This window comes from Oncorhynchus gorbuscha, linkage group LG03 (assembly GCF_021184085.1).
Source record: "Oncorhynchus gorbuscha isolate QuinsamMale2020 ecotype Even-year linkage group LG03, OgorEven_v1.0, whole genome shotgun sequence".
Taxonomy (NCBI): domain Eukaryota; kingdom Metazoa; phylum Chordata; class Actinopteri; order Salmoniformes; family Salmonidae; genus Oncorhynchus; species Oncorhynchus gorbuscha.
Window position 1 is genome coordinate 29,158,399 of NC_060175.1, and position 25,879 is coordinate 29,184,277.

At 42.1% G+C, this 25,879-nt stretch overlaps 2 protein-coding genes across 9 annotated transcripts in view; both read right to left on the reverse strand.

Annotated features, from left to right (window-relative positions):
• Positions 1-331: 331 nt before the first annotated feature.
• Positions 332-8,267, reverse strand: LOC124030560 (TBC1 domain family member 20-like). Of its 2 annotated transcripts, none has more exons than XM_046341850.1 (8): positions 8,000-8,267; positions 6,887-7,072; positions 6,679-6,759; positions 3,754-3,940; positions 3,503-3,604; positions 3,240-3,381; positions 2,592-2,776; positions 332-2,083 (listed from the first exon to the last, which is right to left on the reverse strand). In XM_046341850.1, the coding sequence occupies exons 1-8, from the start codon at positions 8,055-8,057 to the stop codon at positions 1,816-1,818; spliced, it is 1,209 nt and encodes a 402-aa protein (XP_046197806.1). In that variant the 5' UTR covers positions 8,058-8,267; the 3' UTR covers positions 332-1,815. The 2 variants fall into 2 exon arrangements, with proteins under 2 accessions (XP_046197806.1, XP_046197809.1); XM_046341853.1 differs by having other exon boundaries at positions 6,887-7,119.
• A 4,206-nt stretch (positions 8,268-12,473) lies between these two features.
• The window catches only part of LOC124030583 (engulfment and cell motility protein 2), a 39,247-nt gene continuing 25,841 nt past the window's right edge, over positions 12,474-25,879 (reverse strand). For 3 of the 7 annotated variants that reach the window (XM_046341864.1, XM_046341857.1, XM_046341884.1), the window contains 13 exons: positions 25,170-25,310; positions 24,794-24,844; positions 24,373-24,495; positions 24,132-24,251; positions 23,809-23,913; positions 23,476-23,584; positions 23,104-23,240; positions 22,667-22,830; positions 22,396-22,508; positions 22,139-22,246; positions 21,713-21,795; positions 19,821-19,898; positions 12,474-14,486 (listed from right to left, as the gene is read on the reverse strand). In XM_046341864.1, coding sequence (XP_046197820.1) covers positions 14,286-14,486; positions 19,821-19,898; positions 21,713-21,795; positions 22,139-22,246; positions 22,396-22,508; positions 22,667-22,830; positions 23,104-23,240; positions 23,476-23,584; positions 23,809-23,913; positions 24,132-24,251; positions 24,373-24,495; positions 24,794-24,844; positions 25,170-25,310 — 1,533 coding nt within the window. In that variant the 3' untranslated portion in view covers positions 12,474-14,285. The remainder of the gene's footprint in view (positions 14,487-19,820; positions 19,899-21,712; positions 21,796-22,138; positions 22,247-22,395; positions 22,509-22,666; positions 22,831-23,103; positions 23,241-23,475; positions 23,585-23,808; positions 23,914-24,131; positions 24,252-24,372; positions 24,496-24,793; positions 24,845-25,169; positions 25,311-25,879) is intronic. The other 4 variants (XM_046341876.1, XM_046341869.1, XM_046341881.1 and 1 more) reach the window with 2 other exon arrangements.

Here is a 25,879-nt window from a genome sequence, read left to right on the forward strand (position 1 = left end):
GGGATAACTATACACAGCTACAAGTCAAGCAGATTAATTTGACTGTTGACAGAGCATGTACAACTCCAATGGAGTATTTAACATTCATTTGTTCTGTTAGATTTTACAAGTTGTTATCAAAAGGTGGTAATGAACAATCAAATTTCTTCTGTAGTATGGTTTGACCATTCCTCCAGCCTGATCTTGGAAGTGTTTGCTTGAACACTCCAAGCAGAAGCCATACATTTTTGTCATTGATGACTACAGCCAATCTGTTCAGCGTAGACAATTAACACTGCAAGTCGTGTGTTCATAAGGTACTTTTTTAAAGGATAATACCATTGCAGACCAATGTAAAGCATTATTTTTATTATTTACTTTGGGAATGAAAAACTTTTATTGATGAATGATCAAACAAAATAGATGTTCTACTTTTACTGCTTGGAAGATTCATTTTTAGCCCTTAGTGTAAGCAGAGACTGTATAAACCATAAATAGACTGCATTGACCCTGAAGAAATACTGTATAAGCACATAGGGAACTAAACAGATACAATTGTCCACTCAACCTAGGTAGTTTATTTGCTTTGATCTTGTGAATGTTTTAATTGTTCTCATGACAAGTAACAGAAAACATAAAAGGCAGAAAAAAAACATTTAGTACAATGATACAGAATGAGGCAATTTCTGTGCAACAAAATCCACCTATTGTAAATAAGACTGATGGAGCTTTATTGTTTGATATCCAAAATAGGCACTACTGAGTATCTGTGTCGCAATCAAGTCGACTACACATGATTATACACATGTATTTCTAATGACTTAAATGTAATGTAAATGTTGAACAAATGAGCAGGTCTAATGAATCACATTTTTTAAAAACTCTGTCAACAAGCTCAAGTGACATTGCTAAAAATTAAATGTGCAAAAACCTTGTCCTTTCTTCAACCAAGCCATTTGGTGAGTATAATGAGTTCTGCTGAAATGTGAATACATGTGGAACTAACTAAATAGGATTTAATTATTGTGCAATAAAAGCATGGGATCCAGTCAGGGATTATGGGATATCTGGCAGTGCCATTGGTGCTTTGTCCGAGATCACAAAGCTAACCTATTACTCATTTATTTTAGGCATAACTTATGCAAATTGTCATCCATGATAAATATGGGTGGTGTGTTTGTGCAAAAATTATATTTCCTATAAGTTAATGCTTTAGAAAATGACACAATTAAGTGCTAAACATACAAAGATGGGAGTTGTGTATTTGGTCTTGGTACAGTAATGAAAAGGACGTGTTTTAGGGCAGGCAATTTGACTTGAACAGCGGGGGGGGGGGGGCAGGCCAGGGGGAGGCTTGCGAGAACTCTGTCATTGTGCCAACATGGCCCATGTGAGGCTCAGAGGGTCATTTAACTCACCCTTGAACCGAATAGCATGCACACACAGCATCTGAAATGGCACCCTATACAGTACACTACATAGGGACAAGTGTGCCGTCTCGGACACAATCACACACACACTCTTCATTGGCAGCAGTTTCGACCCCAGTGACTGCTCTTCAACTAGTAACCCAAAGCCTTAATAGTTGCCGCTTGCCATCACATAAATAGCTTAATCCCTCTGTGCACGACATTTATCAGTATCCAGTTATTTTATTTACAAATATAAATTAAAGACAAAGTTAACAGTCAAGTCTCTGTTCCATTCTCGTCCTTCATGATAAGGAACATAACTCCATATTCTCTTTCCCTCTCGTGTACGTCTTCTGCTGTAATAGCCGCCCTGTTTAAGTCTGTACGTCAGCCCCCATTTGTTCCCTCCAAGTCCCCCGCTCGCTCAGGGGAAGAGATGCAAGTCCAGTTTGGGCACCCACTCCAGGGCTGTGTTGACCAGGGTGAGGGCAGCTGCCCCCAGGGCCACAGTGAGCCCCATGACGGCCAGTCGTACAAAGCGTCGGGCCACAGTGGGTTGTGCCATCGCCACCATGGCCCCTGCAGCTGCTCCTTCCAGCGCCTGCTTCTCCCTCAGCCGCCTTCGCAGGACTGAGTCAGGCCGCTGCTGCTCTGAGACCAGGTCAAAGTCTTTAAAGGTGGAAGCTGCTGTCCTGAGAGACCAAGGAAAACATTAATGCCAGCCAGCTATTGTTGGGACAACGCAGGGGAAGTCACAGCTGTTTGGGGCAAACCTTGTTACTTCTACAACAAACTAGTTCTATAGTTCACCTATACTACTAGTGGTATAGGAGAGCAAACCTCAGAAGGACGGACATGTATTTTCCTAAATATACAGTACCTTAGCTTGGGGTATGTGTAAGTTAAAATTAATGTGTTATTGTTTAAATATGCTGGGAATAAGTACATGATAGTAACAGTCATACAGGCTAATGAGAAGGAAGGAACAGAATTATCTTAGTATCAGGTTATTAAAGCGACAGTTCACACCATCTCACCCGAGCGTGTTGAGGGGCTGTGACTCAACAGCAGGTAGCAGAGGGAGGGTGCGAAAGAGAGCAAAAGACAGACAGGAGATAGGAGGTAGAGGATCTGTAGGGGGGGATCCATGGGAGACTGTGGCAAAAAGAGACAAGCGAGAAAATAGGTAGACAATCTTACTGTTGACTGTACTGTTGGGCAGCCTCCCTGGCCAGCTCGGAGGGGGGGAACTGGACAAAGAGGTCTCCTGCACGGCTGATGAGTGTCTCGTAGGGCAGGTCCTGGGGGATCTGGGACAGGAGGTGGTGCACCGACGCCATGTCACACTCACAGTCCAACACCTCGTCCTCTCGGTACAGCACAATCTAGAATAGACACCGACCAAACAGTGCACACACAATACAACAACTCGTTAACAGCATGCGGTATATGGCCTATGCCAAGGTTTCCCAAACTCTGTATTGGGGCCCCCTCGGTGTACGTTTGGGTTTTTATCCTACCACTAACACAGCAGATTCAAATAACCAACTCATCAAGGTTTGATTATTTGAATCAGAATTTTAGTGCTAGGGCAAAAAGTTTGGGAAACCCTGGTCTATTAATCTATTGCAGTTTTATTAAACTCCTCAGGGGCAATTTAGAAGCTATTGTCCAAAGGGAAGAGCACAGCATAAGTGGTCAGCTAAGCTCTGCTGCAAAAATAAAAAATATGTTTTTCATAAGCAAACACTTGATTTGAGGCACATTTGAACTCTAAGAATGATCTAGCCCTTGACCAAAGGAAAAAAGGAGAGGGTTATGTTGGGCTCCACTTTAGAGGACACTCACCACAGCAGCAAAGTAGATTGGCATCAGAGGATGGCAGGCCAGGAAGAAGTCATACAACCGCACAACGTGGCGGAAATCTGATAGGACGTGGCCAAACCAGGTGATGAGCCAGCTAAGGGCAAAGATGGTGCCCACCTCTGCCCTGGAGACACATTCAGTGGAACATTAGTAAAATTATTCGTATTGTATCTTCATTAGTTGTGCTCATTGATTATTTGACTAATTACTGATTGTACTAAAAGAACAAGAGAAGAGATGCTTACTGCTGCATGAAGTCATGCACCTCTGGGTTGATCCTCTCGATGATTGGCATCAGATAGTTAAGGATGTGTTTAGTGTTGTCCATGGTTGGGTCCATAAAGTCCCTGCAGTAAAGGAACAGCAAAGGACCACAACGTGACAAATTGAACCAGGATTAGGCTGGCTACGTTCTCTTTTCTGTTCTCTTCTCGTAACCCCCATTTTAAAGCCAAGCTCCTGTGTGAATGGAACACCAAAACAGACAAAGACCCACCTGAGGTGGTGCGTAGAGAGTTTCTCTACCAGAGCAGTGGCCAGACGTTCGTCCAGCACAAGTAGGAAGGTGACCACGATGTCGTGGTAGCCCTGGTAGTAGTGCAGCTGGGTGTTCCTTCCCAGCACCCGCAGGATGATGTCAATCAGCTCCTCCTGGAGGCCCTCACGCTGCTTGTCTGGCATGCCTAAACAGGGAGAGGGGTCAAAGACACTTCTCTCTATATATCAACGATGTCACTCTTTCTGCGGGTGATTCTTTGATCCACCTCTACACAGACGACACCATTCTGTAAACATATGGTCCTTCTTTGGACACTGTGTTAACAAACCTCCAGGCGAGCTTCAACGCGATACAACACTCCTTCCGTGGCCTCCAACTGCTCTTAAAAATGCTAGTAAAACGAAATGCATGCTCTTCAACCGATCGCTGCCTGCACCCACCCGCCCAGCATCACTACTCTGGACGGCTCTGACTTAGAATATGTGGACAACTATAAATACCTAGGTGTCTGGCTAGATTGTAAACTCTCCTTCCAAACTCATTAAGTATCTCCAAGCCAAAATTAAAATCGGCTTCCTATTTTGCAACAAAGCCTCCTTCACTCATGCTGGCAAACATACCCTCGTAAAACTGAGTGTCCTACCGATCCTCGACGATGTCATTTACAAAATAGCCTCCAACACTCTACTCAGCAAATTGGATGCAGTCGATCACAGTGCCATCTGTTCTGTCACCAAAGCCCCATATACTACCCACCACTGCGACCTGTATGCTCTCGTTGGCTGGTCCTCGCTACATATTCGTCGCCAAACCCACTGGCTCCAGGTCATCTACAAGTCTACAAGTCTGTGTAACTGTGTTGTTTGTGTCGCTTTGTTTTATCTTGGCCAGGTCGCAGTTGTAAATGAGAACTTGTTCTCAACTGGCCTACCTGGTTTAATAAAGGTGAAATAAATGAATAACTTGGCCTTTATGCACTGATGTCAACAGGAACTCAGTCATACACCTTAGAGAATTTGCAATATACTGTATTACCTCCCAGTGGAGGAGTGTGAATGGGAATGTGTCCATAGACAAAACAGAAGGCCTTATAATGTCCAAAAAGCTTCTTGGCCAAATGTCAATAGTCCCACACAAAATCAACAGTTCAATAAAACAAAAACTCACGTAACCTCCCTTTAACTAAAAAGTCAAAAAGTTCATTATTAGTTCGCCAAAGGTACTGAAAATAAAAGAGAACACAGCACAAAGAGATCAATTATTTCAGTGTAAAGAACTGAAGGAGATAATAGAAAGAGCTCTTTCTATTTGGCGAACTAATAATGAACCTTTTAGCTGTTGCATCCAGGCTTGAACATGCATTCGTCCATCTGACACAATCATTGGTTGTTTGACAAAAGCTTGCAACAATGTTGCTAGTAATCCATGTGATCAGAGGCTTGAACGGTTCTAACGCATCAGGGGTAGCGCGATAAAGACGATCAAACTTTAAAATATATAAACTTAGCACGCTGAAACTACAATACTTCTTCAGAGTTGCACACATCGTCAAACTGCCGCGCTAACCGATAGCCCCTACACAGAGCCGGAAGAGTCATCTTTATTTCCTCCTTCCTGACTGCGGCTGCACTCTTGTGGCAGCGCACGGTGAAGACTCCGTGCAGGATTTCGCCATAAAACCATCATGCCTTTAATTTACAAAAATGGCAAAACTTTCCCGGGCCATGCCCGAGAAACAAGCATGGCAGAATTTCAAAGCGCTCAGTAAATAGATTCTTCTTTATCAATTTTTGGACTTTCTTAATAATAATAATAATTATTATTATTATTATTATTAGGTGGGTGCATATTTGTCCATGTGCTTTTTGCATATCCCAACTCCCGAGACACCCTCTGAGAGGTGTCTCGTTCAAGTTCCGCCATTAGCAACAGCAACATTGCAGCAATTGGGGTTAAGTGCTATATTCAAGGGCACACCGGCAGATTTGCACCTTGTCGGCTACGGGATTCAAACTACCAACCTTTAGGTTACTCGGCCAATGCTCCAACCGCTAGGATTGCTGCTGCTTTAATAAAGAAAGTAGTGACACATAGAACATCCTCCAAAAGAAACAAATACGAAATGACAGAGTTGCGTACCTGTACATCTGCATCACACAAGTCAAATTCAGGAGGGACAGCCAAAACAGACAATGACAAAACACAACCAGACATGATTTAGTGCTATTCTAAGAACACAGTCTAAGGTGTGCATGCATACCCCACAAGACATGCCACAGGTCTCTTCACAATCCCCAAGTCCAGAACAGACTATGTGAGGCGACAGTACTACAGAGACATGACTACATGGAACTCTATTCCACATCAGGTAACTGATGCAAGCAGTAGAATCTGATAACAAAAAAAATATAAAAATACACCTTAAGGAACAGCAGGGACTGATAAGACACAGGTACAGACACACGCATACAGGCGCTAGCAAATGCACTCTACACACACATGCACATTGTAATATTGTATGGTGGTATCATACATTTTGTGTTGTAGATATGTAGTGGTGTAACAATGTTATATGATGTAGTGTTTTATCTTTTGTTTTATGTGTAATGTGGGGAGGCAGGTAAGCCTAGTAGTTAGAGCGTTGGGCAAGTAACCCAAAAAGTTGCTGGATTGAATCCCAGAGCTGACAAGGTAAAAAATATATATAATAATAATTCTGCCCCTGAACAAGGCAGTTAACCCACTGTTCCCCGGTAGGCCGTTATTGTAAAAAAGAATTTGTTCTTAACTGACTTGCCTAGTTAAATAAAGGTTAAATTAAAAATACAAATGTGAGTGCCTTAATGTGTTTGGACCCCAGGAAGAGTATCTGCTGCCTTGGCTAATGGGCATCCCTAATAAATACAAATGTGTGTCACTCACCAGGAGGGAACCTTTTAAGGGAACGCTGGACATCCAACAGCACCTGGTTATAGTCCTTATTATTCTCCCTCTCTATTTCCTCTGGAGAAAAGACAATGAGAAAAGGGTGAATATGTACCCCTGCACTTAATTGTGGTCTAGTATCCTTTGTAGCCTCATTGGCATCTATGGTCTGTCAGTAGCAGTGCCCACTGCCCAGGCAGCTTACCTGGTTTCTCAGGCAGGGTGTCGGTAGGCACATTCAGCAGTCGGGGCCACACTTTACAGCGGATCTCGTCTGTGAGCAGCCCCCCCTCACTGATGGCCATCCTCCTTAGTGCCGCCACATCCACAGGCGTCACATTCAGGGCCTGAGAGATCTCTGCCACCTTCCTCTTCCTCCGGGAGTCACCATCTGTCCACATGACAATGGTTCAGCTGAGGTCCCTCAACCCACAGCAGCTACAGTAACACAGTGGCCATTAGCCAGAACATCCTCCGGAGATAGCTATACTCGGAAGTGGAGAGGCCAAACGGCCAACAGACAACCAAGTACATCACTCACAAAACTGAACTGCAGACTCCCAGCTCGCTAAAGTGGGGGAGCACTCCAGTAAAATAACCAAATTCTCAGAGTTGCCAGCCATCATGTAATGTAGTAGTGAGCACACTTCATGACCTTACGCCTGGATTTGTAAGACAGTCCCCCTGCACTTTGCTTGATAGTGATGCCACTATGCCACACAATGGGAATAATTGTGTGTTTACAGAATGAAGAAATGAGTTATTTAGGTACCTAAAATGTCTTTCAAGGAAGCCAGTAATTACTAGTAGTATTTATTCTTGTCCTTATGTTTGATGAAATACTTAGGAGACCATGTCTCCAAATCAACGGGTAACCTTACCAATCAATTATATGTTTTTAGCTAACGTTAGCGAACGTTAATGCAATTAGCTAGTTAGCTAGCTACTTTTTCCAGCTCGTGACATTCGCTAGCTAGTTAACCTAACACGAATTACGCGCAAACATGACAAATATCAAACTAGTTAGACAGAGACACCTTCCGACTAATTCAGGTAACTAGTTAGCTAGCTAACGTTAACTAAAAACACACACACACACACACACACACACACACACACACACACACACACACACACACACACACACACACACACACACACACACACACACACACACACACACACACACACACACACACACACACACACACACACACACACACACACACATATACATATATATATATAAAATACACACATATATATATATATATACATTTTTAAACAAATGTCCATTACGCCATCTAGCAATACATACCTTGTTTTCCTATCCCATTCAAAGGTGAAAACGCACCAACACTTCTAGATCTTTTCATGGTTTCCACGATAGTCCTATTGTCATCGTAGATTACTCGATCGATATAATTTTCTTCCACCACCAAATTGATTATACATTAGAAATGGTTACTCCTACAAGCTAGAGAGATAGCCAGTTGCCAAGCTGGTCCAGTGAAATAGGCCATATCATTATTGCCTGCACAAGGTAGCTAGCTGCTGCTGCTGCTGCTGCTGCTGCTTCCTTCTTCTTTGGGATTGGGTTGTCGGATCGCAGCCAACATTTAAGGTGTTTACACCGCCACCTACTGTATTGGAGTGTGTGGAAGGTCACGGCCTTCCTACAGTACATTCATGTGTTTCTCTAAGAAATTGAACTAGAGCCCTAGTCTCCACCTTTTTTCCCCACACTACACCACCTCAACCCTGTTCAGCCTCTCCAACATTTTCACACAATCTCTCCTTATCTAAGTCATACAGTTCACAAAATATTAGGACCATGAGGACTGCCTCTGAGCGGTTGGGTAGGCTGTTTGGAGTGTTTATCCGAAAGGATAAAAAATTAATCATAATAATAATGCCCACCCACTTCTAAAAACCTATGTTGCGCCTCTGATTATTTTTATATGCATATTTTCATGGACCAGTTTAATTTCAATAATGAAGTTTTCGTTTCTAAAAAAAGGGTGGAGTGTATACACCCTTGTGTTATAGTTGGGCTGACAGTGAGGACTTGTGAAGAGCAGAATCAACAGCCTCTGCATAATTGGTGTCCATATCATCAACAAACTAACATGGTCCAAACACACCAATACAGTCGTGAAGAGGGCACGACAACATCTATTCCCCCTCAGGAGACCAAAAAGATTTGACATGGGTCCGCAGATCCTCAAAAACGTATACAGCTGCACCATCGAGAGCATCCTGACTGGTTGCATCACCGCTTGGTATGGCAACTGCTTGGGTTCAGACCGCAAGGCGCTACAGAGGGTAGTGCGTACGGCCCAGTACATCACTGGTGCCAAGCTTCCTGCCATCCAGGACCTATATACCACGCGGTGTCAGAGGAGGCCCTAAAATTGCCAAAGACTCCAGCCACCCTAGTCATAAGCTGTTCTCTCTGCTACCACACGGCAAGAGGTACCGGAGCTCCAAGTGTAGGTCCAAAATGCTTCTTAACAGCTTCTACCCCCAAGCCATAAGACTGCTGAATAGCTGATCAAATGGCTACCCGGACTATTTGCATTGACAACCCCCCCCCCCTTTTTTTAGGCTGCTGCTACTCACTATTTATTATCTATTATCAATGCATAGTCACTTTACCCCTACCTACATGTACAAATTACCTCATTTACCTCGACTAACCTGTACCCCACACACTGACGCTGTACCGGTACCCCATGTACATAGCCTCGTTGTTATTTTATTGATGCTCTTTTATTTTTTACTTTAGTTTATTTAGTAAATATTTTTCTTAACTCTTATTTTTCTGAAAACTGCATTGTTGGTTAAGGCCTTGTAAGTAAGCATTTCACGGTAAGGTATTCGGCGCATGTGACAAATAAATTAGATTAGTTTTGTTTCAAATCTACACATGTGCCTACGGAGTAGAGGTTAGGGTTTCTTCTAGACAGGACAGAGCATAACTACTGGCCCAGTAAACCCATGCCCTAGAGCTATCCCTTATTAGGACAGTGGTTATGAGGACGTTGATGGAATATTCTCAGAACCCACCGAAAACTGGAGACAATGTTCTTGCAACATTCCCATGAAACGTGCCTTGAACATTCATATCTTAAATTATAAGAACATGGTAACCACATTCTGAGTATATTTTGATATTTGACATTAAGGGAATAGTCTCTAGGAAACATTCCATGCACATCAGGAAACATACCTATGAAAACATTAACGACCTAATGAGACTCTTAACGGAACGTTCTCTAAAGTTCTGGAAACGTTTGTTACCCGTGTACCAAGCCTAAAACGTCTGTACTAACATACACTGCTCAAAAAAATAAAGGGAACACTAAAATAACACATCCTAGATCTGAATGAATGAAATATTTTTATTAAATATTTTTTTCTTTACATAGTTGAATGTGCAGACAACAAAATCACACAAAAATTATCAATGGAAATCAAATTTATCAACCCATGAAGGTCTGGATTTGGAGTCACTCAAAATTAAAGTGGAAAACCACACTACAGGCTGATCCAATTTTGACGTAATGTCCTTAAAACAAGTCAAAAAGAGGCTCAGTAGTGTGTGTGGCCTCCACGTGCCTGTATGACCTCCCTATAACGCCTGGGCATGCTCCTGATGAGGTGGCGGATGGTCTCCCGAGGGATCTCCTCCCAGATCTGGACTAAAGCATCTGCCAACTGCTGGACAGTCTGTGGTGCAACGTGGCGTTGGTGGATGGAGCGAGACATGATGTCCCAGATGTGCTCAATTGGATTCAGGTCTGGGGAACGGGCGGGCCAGTCCATAGCATCAATGCCTTCCTCTTACAGGAACTGCTGACACACTCCAGCCACATGAGGTCTAGCATTATCTTGCATTAGAAGAAACCCAGGGCCAACCGCACCAGCATATGATCTCAGGGATCTCATCTCTGAGGATCTCATCTCGGTACCTAATGGCAGTCAGGCTACTTCTGGCGAGCACATGGGTGTGCGGCCCCCCAAAGAAATGCCACCCCACACCATGACTGACCCACCGCCAAACCGGTCATGCTAGAGGATGTTGCAGGCAGCAGAACGTTCTCCACGGCGTCTCGAGACTGTCACGTCTGTCACATGTGCTCAGTGTGAACCTGCTTTCATCTGTGAAGAGCACAGGGCGCCAGTGGCAAATTTGCCAATCTTGGTGTTCTCTGGCAAATGCCAAACGTCCTGCACGGTGTTGGGCTGTAAGCACAACCCCCACCTGTGGATGTCGGGCCCTCATACCACCCTCATGGAGTCTGTTTCTGACCGTTTGAGCAGACACATGCACATTTGTGGCCTGCTGGAGGTCATTTTGCAGGGCTCTGGCAGTGCTCCTCCTTGCACAAAGGCGGAGGTAGCGGTCTTGTTGCCGGGTTGTTGCCCTCCTCCACGTCTCCTGATGCACTGGCCTGTCTCCTGGTAGCGCTTCCATGCTCTGGACACTACGCTGACAGACACAGCAAACCTTCCTGCCACAGCTCGCATTGATGTGCCATCCTGGAGGAGCTGCACTACCTGAGCCACGTTTGTGGGTTGTAGACTCCGTCTCATGCTACCACTAGAGTGAAAGCACTGCCAGCATTCAAAAGTGACCAAAACATCAGCCAGGAAGCATAGGAACTAAGAAGTGGTCTGTAGTCACCACCTGCAGAACCACTCCTTTATTGGGGGTGTCTTGCTAATTGCCTATAATTTCCACCCGTTGTCTATTCCATTTGCACAACAGCATGTGAAATTTGTCAATCAGTGTTGCTTCCAAAGTGGACAGTTTGATTTCACAGAAGTGTGATTGACTTGGAGTTACATTGTGTTGTTTAAGTGTTCCCTTTATTTTTTTGAGCAGTGTATTTCACCTCAACCCATACCAGATATTCCTCCGGTTGTGTAATGACTATGGTGGACAAGACCTGTAACCTGGTGGATGGCAACCTGAGAAATATCTTTACAAGCAAGAAAATCTAACGAAAGGTGAGTCAGATCATTTAACACTGTTGAAGTTCCTTTAAAAGTACCATCATTTGCCAGTTATGCCAGCATTTATTGGCCAACAAATATCATCTGTAGATGTCAAATTTCAAACTGGGGAATGAGGTTACGAAGCTAAATCCGTTACATAGAGAAGCAACACATTTCTACTTGATTTCATCATCTTTCTCTGGATGGAAGAATGCAGTAATCAGCTGGGCATCCCAATGAACTGCATCCTTCCCCTAAAGGACTACGATAAGGAGGGAGATGTAAATGAGGATGTAGATGTCCTGCTGCTGAAACCTATCATCCAAATCACACATTTTGCAAAGGACTACATATGGGACCTTCAACACCAGGAGAGTTGCACTCTAAATGGAGCTTGATGTGGTGTACTGTTAATTACAACTTTTGAAAACATTGTGGGCATTTCCAGTTTGCCTTGGATGTATTGCATCTTTTTTTCTGTACTAAAACCTGTATTTTGATAAGAGAATCAGTTAAATTAGTTAGAAATGTATTGGTGAAGTTTGAATTCTTCACAAAGATAATTGATACATTCTTGAATTCTTTATAAAGATAACTGATGAAATTAAGTATTATACTGTACAACATTGACTACAGTTTTGTTGAGTCGATCCTGTAGTAGATGACTGACTCTCCAATACAATGTAGAGGAGTCAATCAACTTGGATATATGCAGATATACAGTGGTAAACAGGTGTGAAAAGCTAAAGACAATTTAAAAACCCTCTTTTCCAGGACAAAATACCATACCAGTTTAGCTTTGTATTTATTCACACAAAACATTTTTTTTAATAAGGCAACACAATATATACAGACAATTATTTATATATGAATACCATATTTCAATGTAAAGTTATTTCATGACAAACATGTCATTCAGTACCAGCAATAGCCTGAACACAGTCATGGTTCAGCAAGTCATGTAAAAGAGTACCAGATGCTAAAGCCTCTTCAAAAGTCTCCTTATTGTTGGTGTCCATTAGAAACCCCACTTGGTTCAATGTGGAATTTTGTAGAATTCTCTAAGCAGCTACAAGCTTTTGAAAGTGATGTCTCTTACATAACATCCCTTTCCGATTGTGTACTATGAACAATGGGACATCAAATATCAAGACCCAGAACCCTTTTCCAAAGGAAAGACTCAGAACAGAAACACTTTTGTTGAAATAACTTCCAATACAAGACCACTAAATCCTATTAATTTACGTACAGCGCAACCAAACTCCAATAGCATATACTGAGCACATTTCTTGTTACTTTCATTAGCTGTGTAAGATACAACAAAAACACACCCGATATTGAACATCTTGATCATTGAGGATTTATGTTAGAGACATTTTGGCAATCTCCTGACCTACTAATGCCAGAGAATATGACGGATGACTTCAGAGTGCTTGCATGGTGAAAGCTCCATTTGTTTAGTGTAAAACATCTCCACATACAGATCGCTATTTGGCAACTGGGACTATACAAAGTAGAATAATTATAGAAGAAAAACATGTGACAAGCCTACAAATGGCTTACTGCTTGATCTGAGAACTCTGTTGCAGAGAACAGACAGTTTGATACCTAGCTTATTAGTCTTTCTCAATAACCACGTCTCTGAAGTCAAATAGTAGGTTGCTAGAAAGTTAGTGTTCCTTCTCTTCACTGCTGAATTCACAATCATTTACAAAAATATAATTATATTCTGCATAACAAACATCAATAATATAGATTAGTACTGAATTAGAAGATGAAAGGACATGGAGTGACTTGAAAACAACACCTTGGCCCATGAAGTATCAGTTCAAACCACACCTGGGTTCAAATGCATGTGTATTTGATTATTTGATATTTATTTACTTGTGTTTGAGTATTTTCAAATAATGTGGCCTGAATCAACTACTTCTATTGGAAGTCTACTATTTGAGAATATTTTCAAGTACTTATTTCAAATACTATTTTCAAATACCTGGGTTAAATGCATGGGAGTGTATTTAAGTCAGTGCATTTGAGATTCGTCAAATACATGCCAATTCGTTCCAAGTATATTTCCAAATAGATTTGAATATTCAATTACTTGTCTTATCAAATAAAAAATATCGGACTATTTACTTTGAAATGTATGTGAAAGTAATTGAGATATTTGGAATAGTATTTGAACCCAGGTCTCGTTCAAACAGATCTGGTTCTGTTGTTATGCATGACGCAATAGTAGGGCTCAGCTGTAACTGTTCAAAACACACAGAGCTTCTTTTCACACATACAGTTGATAAGGCCATGAAATGATGTGTTACAAAACAAAACGTTAAGGTTTGTATCAAGCACATATCATAATCTCGATTTAAATACGATGTTAGACTTATTGGTAGTACCCTGCCTGGATTATTTTTGGGAGATTGGATTTCAGATCATTAGACAAGCGACGTCGAGCTCAAGATGTAGTGGTTAGGGGATGTGTGTGGTTTCCTTGTCTTACTATACATAAAGACGCACACTTGCAATTATGCCCACACACACTATAGTCTTTCTCTCACTCATACATATGTAAACAAAAACAGGCCTTCCACACACACTTCTCAGCCATAGTTGTAGGTGAAGTTGTAAGTGCTGGGCTCCTTTGGCACGGGGGGAGGGGCTTCAGGTATGGTGATGTTCTCCAGGTCCAGGAGGCGGAGCTTCATCTCCATGGAGATGAGTGTGTCCAGGTCGCTGCGTGTGAGGTCACTGCCCATCTCTCGCCCCAACAACGCACACAGCCCATCAGTCCAGATACAGTACTGCTCCATGCACAAGCAGGCAGGCAGGAACACAGACAAAGCAGACAGCGAGCACAGGTCAGATAACATACAGTACATTTGCAACACACTCACATACAATTGAAGTCGTAAATTAACATACACTTAGGTTGGAGTCATTAAAACTTGTTTTTCAACCACTCCACAAATTTCTTGTAAACAAACTATAGTTTTAGCAAGTCAGTTAGGACATCTACTTTGTGCATGACACAAGTAATATTTCCAACAATTGTTTACAGACAAATTATTTCACTTATAATTCACTGTATCACAATTCCAGTCGGTCAGAAGTTTACATACACTAACAGGCTGATTACACTGCTCTCGTGTCGCATGCGCTGCAAAATAAATGTAGAAATCTGTTATAGAGGTCGACTGATTATGATTTTTCAACGCCAATACCGATACCGATTATCGGAGGACCAAAAAAAGCCGATACCGATTAATTGGACGATTTAAAAAAATGTATTTGTAATAATGACAATTACAACAATACTGAATGAACACTTATTTTAACTTCTTCGGGATAGGGGGCAGGATTTTCACTTTTGGATAAATAGCGTGCCCAATTTCAACTTCCTGCTACTCATCCCCAGAATATAAGATATGCATATTATTAGTAGATTTGGATAGAAAACACCATGACATTTCTAAAACTGTTTGAATCATGTCTATGTGTATAACAGAACTTATGTAGCAGGCAAAACCCAGAGGACAAACCATTCAGATTTTTGTTTTTTGAGGTCACTGTCTATTCAATGAGTTTTCATTGGGAAACTAGATTTCTAAGGGACTTCTTTGCAGTTCCTACCACTTCCACTGGATGTCACCAGTTTTTAGAAATTGGTTGAGGTTATTCCTTTGTGTAATGAAGAAGTACGGTCATCTTGAATGAGTGTCATTTGAAGTGTACTTTTTGAAAGAGACGCATAACTTGAAAACTAGCGTCAGTTTGTTGTCTCCCTGTATTGAACACAAAGTCCAGTCTTCAATTTGATAGATTATTAACGTTTAAAAATACCTAAAGTTGTATTACAAAAGTAGTTTGAAATGTTTCGGTAAAGTTTACAGGTAACTTTTGAGATATTTTGTAGTGACTTTGCGCAAATTGGAAGCTGTGTTTTTCTGGATCAAATGCGCCAAATAAATGTACATTTTGGATATATATCGACGGAATTAATCTAACAAAAGGACCATTTGTGATATTTATGGGACATATTGGAGTGCCAACAAAAGAAGCTCGTCAAAGGTAAGGCATGATTTATATTTTATTTCTGCTTTTTGTGTTGCGCCTGCAGATTGAAATTGGCTACTCTTTGTTTACTGTTGTGCTATCATCAGATAATAGCAACTTATGCTTTCGCCGAAAAGCCTTTTTGAAATCTGACATGATGGCTGGATTCACAACGAGTGTAGCTTTAATTTGGTATCTTACATGTGTGATTTAATGAAAGTTAGATTTTTATAGTATTATTGTTTTATTTGGCACTCTGCATTTTCCCTGGCTATTGGCCAAGTGGGACGCGACTGTCCGGCCTATCCCAGAGAGGTTTTAACTTCAATTAAGCCACAAATAAATAATCAAACATGTTCAATTTGGTTTAAATAAGGCAAAAACAAAGTGTTGGAGAAGAAAGTAAAAGTGCAATATGTGCCATGTAAGAAAGCTAACATTTAAGTTCCTTGCTCAGAACATGAGAACATATGAAAGCTGGTGGTTCCTTTTAACATCTTCAATATTCCCAGGTAAGAAGTTTTAGGTTGTAGTTATTATAGTATTATAGTATTATAGTTTGACTATTGAATGTCCTTATAGGCACTTTAGTCTTGCCAGTGTAACAGTATAGCTTCCGTCCCTCTCCTCGCTCCTCCATGGGCTCGAACCAGGAACACAACGACAACAGCCACCCTCGAAGCAGTGTTACCCATGCAGAGCAAGGGGAACAACCACTCCAAGTCTCAGAGTGAGTGACGTTTGAAACGCTATTAGCGCGCACCACACTAACTACCTAGCCATTTCACATGGGTTACACGAGCCTAATCTCGGGAGTTGATAGGCTGGAAGTCATAAACAGCGCAATGCTTGACACACAACGGAGAGCTGCTGGCAAAACACACAAAAGTGCTGTTTGAATTAATGCTTACGAGCCTGCTGCTGCCTACCACCGCTCAGTCAGACTGCTCTATCAAATCATAGACTTAATTATAACATAATAAACACACAGAAATACAAGCCGTAGGTCATTAATATGGTCGAATTCGGAAACTATCATCTCGAAAACAAAACGTTTATTCTTTCAGTGAAATATGGAACCGTTCCGTATTTGATCTAAGGGGTGGCATCCATTAGTCTAAATATTCCTGTTACATTGCACAACCTTCAATGTTATGTCATAATTACGTAAAAATCTGGCAAATTAGGCAGTCCAAACTGTTGCATATACACTGACTCTGTGTGCAATGAACGCAATAGAAGTGACAATTTCACCTGGTTAATATTGCCTGCTAACCTGGATTTCTTTTAGCTAAATAGGCAGGTTTAAAAATATATACTTCTGTGTATTGATTTTAAGAAAGGCATTGATGTTTATGCTTAGGTACACATTGGAGCAACGATACGCACAGCATCGATTATATGCAACGCAGGACACACTAGATAAACTAGTAATATCATCAACCATGTGTAGTTAACTAGTGATTATGATTATGACTATCTCCACAAGTCTGGTTTATCCTTGGGAGCAAATTCCAAACACCTGAAGGTACAACGTTCATCTGTGCAAACAATTATACGCAAGTATAAACACCATGGGACCACGCAGCCGTAATACCGCTCAGGAAGGAGACACGTTCTGTCTCCTAGAGATGAACGTACTTTGGTGCGAAAAGTGCAAATCAATCCCAGTACAGCAGCAAAGGATCTTGTGAAGATGCTGGAGGAAACAGGTACAAAATTATCTGTACCTATATCGACATAACCTGAAAGGCCGCTCAGCAAGGAAGAAGAGCCACTGCTCCAAAACCGACATTAAAAAAGCCAGACAACGCACATGGGGACAAAGACTTTTTGGAGAAATGTCCTCTGGTCTGGTGAAACAAAAATAGAACTGTTTGACCATAATGACCATCGTTATGTTTGGAGGAAAAAGGGGGAGGCTTGCAAGCCGAAGAACACCATCCCAACCGTGAAGCACAGGGGTGGTAGCATCATGTTGTGGGGGTGCTTTGCTGCAAGAGAGACTGGTGCACTTCACTAAATAGATGACATCATGAGGGAGGAAAATTATGTGGATATATTGAAGCAACATCTTAAGACATCAGTCAGGAAGTTAATGGACAATGACCCCAAGCATACTTCCAAATTTGTGGCAAAATGGCTTAAGGACAACAAAGTCAAGGTATTGGAGTGGCCATCACAAAGCCCTGATCTCAATCCTATAGCACATTTGTGGGCAGAACTTTAGGAGGCCTACAAACCTGACTCAGTTACACCAGCTCTGTCAGGAGGAATGGGCCAAAATTCACCCAACTTATTGTGGGAAGCTTGTGGAAGGCTACCCAAAACATTCAACCCAAGTTAAACAATTTGACATCTTATGGCTGGGGGAGCTATTTTCACATTCGGATGAAAAGCTTGCCCAGAGTACACTGCTGCTACTCAGGCCTAGAAGCTACGATATGCATATTATTAGTAGATTTGGATAGAAAACACTGAAGTTTCTAAACCTGTTTGAATGATGTCTGAGTATAACAGAACTCATATGGCAGGCGAAAACCTGAGAAAAATCCAACCAGGAAGTGGGAAATCTGAAGTTTGTTGTTTCAAGTGATTGCCTATCCAATATACAGTGTAAAATTTGGTCCAATTGCACTTCATAAGGCTTCCACTAGATGTCAACAGTCTTTAGAACCTTGTTTCAGGCTTCTACTGTGTTGGGGGGCCGAATAAGAGCTGTTTGAACCAGGGGTCTGGCTGAAAGCCATTAGTTTAGTCACGCGCGGGGCCGTGAGCACGAGCTCTGTTCCTTTTCATTTCTAAAGACAAAGGAATTGTCCAGTTGAAACATTACTGAAGATTTGTGATAAAAACATCCTAAATATTGATTCTATACATCGTTTGACATGTTTCTACGAACTGTAATAGAACTTTTTTGACTTTTCGTCTGGACTTAGTGCTTGCGCATTTGGATTACTGAACTAAACGCGCGAACATAAAGGAGGTATTTCGACATAAATGGACTTTATCAAACAAAACACACATTTATTGTGGAACTGGGATTTCTGGGAGTGCATTGCGAAGATAATCAAAGGCAAGTGAATATTTATAATGCTATTTCTGACTTTTGTTGACTCCACAACATGGCGGGTATCTGTTTGGTAGCTGAGCGCTGTACTCAGATTATCGCATGGTGTGCTTTTGTCGCAAAGCTTTTTTGAAATCTGACACAGCGGTTGCTTTAAGGAGAAGTATATCTTTAATTCTATGCATAACACTTGTATCTATCATCAACGTTTATGATGAGTATTTCTGTAAATTGGTGTGGCTCTCTGCAAAATCACCGGATGTTTTGGAGGCAAAACATTACTGAACATAACGTGCCAATGTAAACTGAGATTTTTGGATATAAATATGAACTTTATCGAACAAAACATACATGTATTGTGTAACATGAAGTCCTAAGAGTGCCATCTGATGAAGATCGTCAAAGGTTAGTGGTTAATTTTCTCTCTATTTCTGCTTTTTGTGACTCCTCTCTTCGGCTGGAAAATTGCTGTGTTTTTGTGACTAGGCGCTGACCTAACATAATTGCATGGTGTGCTTTCGTCGTAAAGCCTTTTTGAAATCGGACACTGTGGTGGGATTAACAACAATTTCTTTATCTTTAAAATGGTGTATAATACTTGTATGTTTGAGGAATTTATTTATGAGATTTTTGTTGTTTGAATTTGGCGCCCTGCACTTTCACTGGCTGTTGTCAAATCGATCTCGTTAACAGGATTTCAGCCATAAGAAATTTAAAGGCAATGCTACCAAATACCAATTGAGTTTATCTAAACTTCTGACCCACTGGGAATGTGATGAAAGAAATAAAACCTGAAATAAATCACTACTATTATTCTGACATTTCACATTCTGAAAATAAAGTGGTGATCCTAACTGACAGGGAATACAGGGAATTTTTACTAGGATTAGATGTCAGGAATTGTGAAAAACTGAGTTTAAATGTATTTGGCTAAGGTGTATGTAAACTTCTGACTTCAACTGTACATGTCTTCAGAGGTGTATTTATTCTGGGGATAAAACGGGTTGCTTACCTCGTATTTGTTGGGAGCCACAAAGTTGAGATTTTCATCAGGATCGTACAGGATGGAGAAAGCCTGCTCCAGCACCTCCTACACACCGAACAGAGAGCACATTTCATGTCCACAACTCGAATATGAACCACATGCACTAGAATGACTAGATATTCCATGGATGGACCCTGATCAAAAATAGTGCACTATAAAGGGAACAGGTTGCCATTTGGGATGCAATCCATAACCATTGAGATGAATAAGAGAAAGGGCTAGTAGTTAAATACAGTGGGGTAAAAAAGTATTTAGTTAGCCACCAATTGTGCAAGTTCTCCCACTTAAATAGATGAGGCCTATAATTTTCATCATAGGTACATGACAGACAAAATGAGGGGAGGAAAAAAATCCAGAAAATCACATTGTAGGATTTTTTATACATTTATTTACAAATTATGGTGGAAGAAAAGTATTTGGTCACCTACAAACAAGCAAGATTTCTGGCTCTAACAGACCTGTAACTTCTTCTTTAAGAGGCTCCTCTATCCTCCACTCTTTACCTGTATTAATGGCACCTGTTTGAACTTGTTATCAGTATAAAAGACACCTGTCCACAACCTCAAACAGTCACACTCCAAACTCCACTATGACCAAAGAGCTGTCAAAGGACACTTGAAACAAAATTGTAGACCTGCACCAAGCTGGGAAGACTGAATCTGCAATAGGTAAGCAGCTTGGTTTGAAGAAATCAACTGTGTGAGCAATTATTAGGAAATGGAAGACATACAAGACCCCTGATAATCTCCCTCGATCTGGGGCTCCACGCAAGATCTCACCTCGTGGGGTCAAAATGATCACAAGAACGGTGAGCAAAAATTCCAGAACCACACGGGGGACCTAGTGAATGACCTGCAGAGAGCTGGGACCAAAGTAACAAAGCCTACCATCAGTAACACACTACGCCGCCAGGGACACAAATCTTGCAGTGCCAGACGTGTACCACTGCTTAAGCCAGTACATGTCCAGGCCCGACTGAAGTTTGCTAGAGAGCATTTGGATGATCCAGAAGAAGATTGGGAGAATGTCATATGGTCAGATGAAACCAAAATATAGCTTTTTGGTAAAAATTCAACTCCTCGTGTTTGGAGGACAAAGAATGCTGAGTTGCATCCAAAGAACACCATACCTACTGTGAAGTATGGGGGTGGAAACATCATGCTTTGGGGCTGTTTTTCTGCAAAGGGACCAGGATGACTGATCTGTGTAAAGGAAAGAATGAATGGGGCCATGTATCGTGAGATTTTGAGTGAAAACCTCCTTCCATCAGCAAGGGCATTGAAGATGAAACGTGGCTGGGTCTTTCAGCATGACAATGATCCCAAACACACCGCCCGGGCAACGAAGGAGGGGCTTCGTAAGAAGCATTTCAAGGTCCTGGAGTGGCCTAGCCAGTCTCCATATCTCAACCGCAAAATCTTTGGAGGGAGTTGAAAGTCCGTGTTGCCCAGCAACAGCCCCAAAACATCACCGCTCTAGAGGAGATCTGCATGGAGGAATGGGCCAAAATACCAGCAACAGTATGTGAAAACCTTGTGAAGACTTACAGAAAACGTTTGACCTCTGTCATTGCCAACAAAGGGTATATAACAAAGTATTGAGATAAACTTTTGTTATTGACCAAATACTTATTTTCCACCATAATTTGCAAATATATTCATTAAAAATCCTACAATGTGATTTTCTGGATTTTTTTTCTCAAATTTTGTCTGTCATCGTTGAAGTGTACCTATGATAAATTAGAGGCCTCATCTTTTTAAGTGGGCGAACTTGCACAATTGGTGGCTAACTAAATACTTTTTTGCCCCACTGTATCAGTCATACTAACAGGCATGCCCTCTGCTGGTAGGCTACAGTACCTTATTTTGTTTCAGTGCACTCTTTTCTTTCATGTGGGGACAGTCCTTCCCCGTCACTACTGACTTGATATCAGACACAGGGACTGCAGGGGAAGATTAGAAAGAGCAGGAAATCAAAAAGAGATGAAACAGGCATGTATCTAGGTCAGTTCCACAGTTCCTCTGATCTAGGCGTGATGTGGATCAGTCCGTTTTAAGACTTGGTTATTTGCCATCCATATCTGTGCAACATCAGCTCAGAGATAGACTGAGAACAACATGAGGTGTGGCTTTTGCCTAAAAATAAAGCCTACAACAGACCTCAGAGCTGATGCCTTTCCATGTGATTTTGAGACTTCACCTGATGAGCTTTAAGATAGACAACCTCACTCAAATCTCACTGTAGAGAGTCAGTGGGAGACAGAGGGTTGTAGCCAGAAGACTCACTCTTGTCGGTGAGCAGCTCAAAAGGCACTTCCCCCTGGGGAGACTCGTCCAGATCTCCATAGTGCAGCACCTTGTGGTTCAGAGACAGGCGGCAGAACAAGAACTTCTCTGAGGACAAAACAAAGGACAACGTTAGGAATAAAGACAAAGGTAGTGATCAGTCCTATGAAGTAAATCAACAGTAAGAAAATATTTGTATTAAAACTCCAGGCAAATGCTGACATATTTGTTATTGTGCATGTGTGTAAGGTTCTCACCTTGTCTGCGGCGGTTGCCAAGCTTGCGGAAGCAGCTTCCCTCACACAGGCGGTTCAGTCGCTGTTGCTTAATCAGCTCCAGTATCTCTGGCTGGATCCTCTCACGCAGTTCACTGCAACACACACACAGTAGGTCTCATAGTATTGAACAGAAACCAATACAAGACTGAGGCAAGGCTAAAAAAATAACATGAGGGGTTAAGAAGCCTAACACAGAGGCAGACTAATCTGATTGCCAAAGTCAAAGAGTTAACGTGGATGTGGGACTGACATGATGGGTGGTGACTGAAAGTCGTCCTGGCTCATCCTCTCTGACTGGCGCAGACGCAGGATCTCAGAGTAGCTGAGGCCTCGTAGTTTCCCTTTTAGCTGGTCCAGGGACGAGGGCTTCATAGCCAGAGTCCGGGTGATCTGCTCCCGAACCACCTGCATCACCTGGCCAACCAAGGGTTAGCAACACAATGGATTACCAACCACAGTCAACCATGCATCAGAGCCAATGGCTACATCCACATATTTCCAGTAGTGTGCCCTTTAAAAGCATAGGATTGGTGTAAACATTGGCTGGAGGGAGTTTCCACATTGTTAAATCCATACGAGAAAGAGTGCAAGTGCACACTTCCGGACAAGGGTGGAGAATTGTGACTCAGCCTATGAGGTTCAGAGATTCTGCGATGGTCAAAGGCCTCTAGGTGGTTGAACTCTGACCTTGTTGAAGTCCTCAGCCGTGGCCCTCATCTCCTTCCAGGTCTTGTTGAGCAGTTGGATGCAGACGCAGAAGAACTCCTCCCATGCCCGGTCGTGAGTAAAGAACATGGGGTGGTAGTCGTTGCAGCCCTCATTGGCTGGAGAGAGGGAACACACACACAATGGACGCTTATTATAACACGTGGTTGTCATGAACAGAATGAATCAGTTATCCCTCTGACGATACATGTACAATAGAACTCATGAGTTTGGCCATTCTGATTAGCTTGGAAAGCTCCAAACAGATTGAGGCTTGTTTGAATGCCATGTCAGCCGTAAAGCCACCTGTGATGTGTTGAGTCCATGTATGAGAAGTGGGAGCATTGTACTCACGCAATTCTCCCACTTGAAGTATCTCACACAGCATTCGGGTGAGCTCGATGGCACAGCGTCCGAAGGGACACTCGTGTTTGTCCTCACGGCTGCTGTTCTCTAGAACAATCTGATGTGAGAAACACACACTATGGTCATACTTGGGAAAACTGAATTTCGACCATTTGAAATCTTTAATTACTTTTTCATTTTTTTCCCCTCCAGAAAACCTTGTGGTACAGGCTGCGTCTCAAATGGCAAGCCATTCAAATGGTCAAAAGTAATGCACTATAGGTAAAAAAGTAGTGCCCTATATTGGGGATAGGGCGCCAATTGTGAAGCACACAGACTCACCCTGATGTAGGTGTCCTGGTGCAGCTTGGCCAGGTAGAGCATGTTGTCCAGGGCCAGCATGCCTGGAGGGGTCTGAGTGAAGTCCATGGCAGGGTTCACATGGTTCTGGAGCGACAACCGACATGAGAGTCAATGAAAGACAGACCGTAACTCCTAACAACTCCTCTAGAGAGCAGCAGCTGTACCAACCCAAACAACACCTCTACAGAAGCAAACAATCCCTTTATGACCACTAAACAACCACTTTAATGCATCCACTCACACTCCAACTCAACACTTCTAGAAAGCTATACAGAAGAAAACAGCCCACTAGCTGGACTCACAGTGAAGCCCAGCATCTTGTAGTCCTTGGTGTACATGGCCTTTCTCTTCTCCGTGCCACTAGGGTCATTTTCCCCATCAAACGCAATCCTGCGCAGCTCAAAAATGATGTCCCTCTGGGCCTGGAGATGGATGAGGGCAGAACATAAAATCGGTATGAATAGGGCTAAAAGGGTTCAGCTTAAAGATTCAGGGAATCCAAAGAAAGAAAATACAGCTTCTGTTAGTTTCTGGTCATTTTACCTGGTCACTGGGATCCATCTTGGTCATCATCCGTTCTTCCAAAAGGTTAAAGGTAAGCACCTGCAGCACGTACAGCTGGTGTGCCATCTCAGCTTTGATAGGTCGGTTGCCTCGGATAACATGCTGTGAAAGATGACATATATTAGGAGTTCTGGATCTGTACTGTTTAGAAAGCATCATGTTATTATGAAGGGCTGTTTAGAAAGCATCACGTTATTATGAAGGGCTGTTTAGAAAGCATCATGTTACTATGAAGGGCTGTTTAGAAAGCATCATGTTACTATGAAGGGCTGTTTAGAAAGCATCATGTTATTATGAAGGGCTGTTTAGAAAGCATCATGTTACTATGAAGGGCTGTTTGGTTGTGGCTCTGGTTTGTGCCATCCAAGACAAGTACACTCAGGCTTTCCCTGAAACTCACATTGAGGATGATGGATCGTAGGTGTTTCTGTGCCAGGGTGCTCGCCATCTCCTGAGAGGAAGATAAATGGACAAAGACAGTGAGACTCAAAAGTGAGGCCTGGTATGGAAATAGTTGGCCAATAAGCTTAATACCAGACAGCAATATCAAAAAGATAATTTGAGAAAAGGCTTACAGCCATTTCACACAACCCTGAAAGGGGTCCATAACTGCTACAATTCTGTTTTTTGGTGGGGTCACATCATCAGAAACCCTTACAGCAGTGAGACATGTCTAAGTGCAGAATGCAGCTGCTACAACTAGGGGGACCCTTTGGATAAGAAAGAGGGGGGGTTGAGGGGATGGAGTGAAGGATTGTGGAATGATGTGTACTCACTGTGAGCCGCTGGTCCAGGGGGTTAGTATGCTCCTCCTTAGGGGGGTGAGTTGGGAGGAGGGGTGCAGGCGTGACGGCAATGGAAACAAAGAGTGCACACTTATAGGCACACATCACAAGACACAGCATGGTACAGTACACCTTGGTAGTGAAGAACAGCACATCACAGCACAATATGTCATGGCAATGCACAACAGTATGTGACACAACTAGAGGTCGACCGATTAAATTGGAATGACCAATTAATTAGGGACGATTTCAAGTTTTCATAACAATCAGTAATCTGCATTTTTGGTCACCGATCATGGCCGATTACATTGCACTCCATGAGGAGACTGCGTGGCAGGCTGACTACCTGTTAACTGAGTGTAGCAAGGAGACAAAGTAAGGTGCTAGCTAGCATTAACGTATCTTATAAAAAAAAATCTTAACACAAATCACTAGTTAACTACACATGGTTTATGATATTACTAGTTGATCTAGCTTGTCCTGCGTTGTATATAATCGATGCGGTGCCTGTTAATTTATCATTGAATCATAGCCTACTTCGCCAAACGGGTGATTTAACAAGCACATTCACGAAAAAAGCATTGTCGTTGCACCAATGTATACCTAACCATAAACATCAATGCCTTTCTTAAAATCAATACACAAGTATATATTTTTAAACCTGCATATTTAGTTAATAGTGCCTGCTAACATTAATTTCT

Coding starts and splice junctions, on each gene's coding strand:
- LOC124030560 (XM_046341850.1), bottom strand. CDS start 8,057: ATGAAAAGATCTAGAAGTGTTGGTGCGTTTTCACCTTTGAATGGGATA. Junction 6,760..6,886: donor CACCCTGCCTGAGAAACCAG/GTAAGCTGCCTG, acceptor TCTTTTCTCCAG/AGGAAATAGAGAGGGAGAAT. Junction 3,941..6,678: donor CCTTAAAAGGTTCCCTCCTG/GTGAGTGACACA, acceptor CTCCCTGTTTAG/GCATGCCAGACAAGCAGCGT.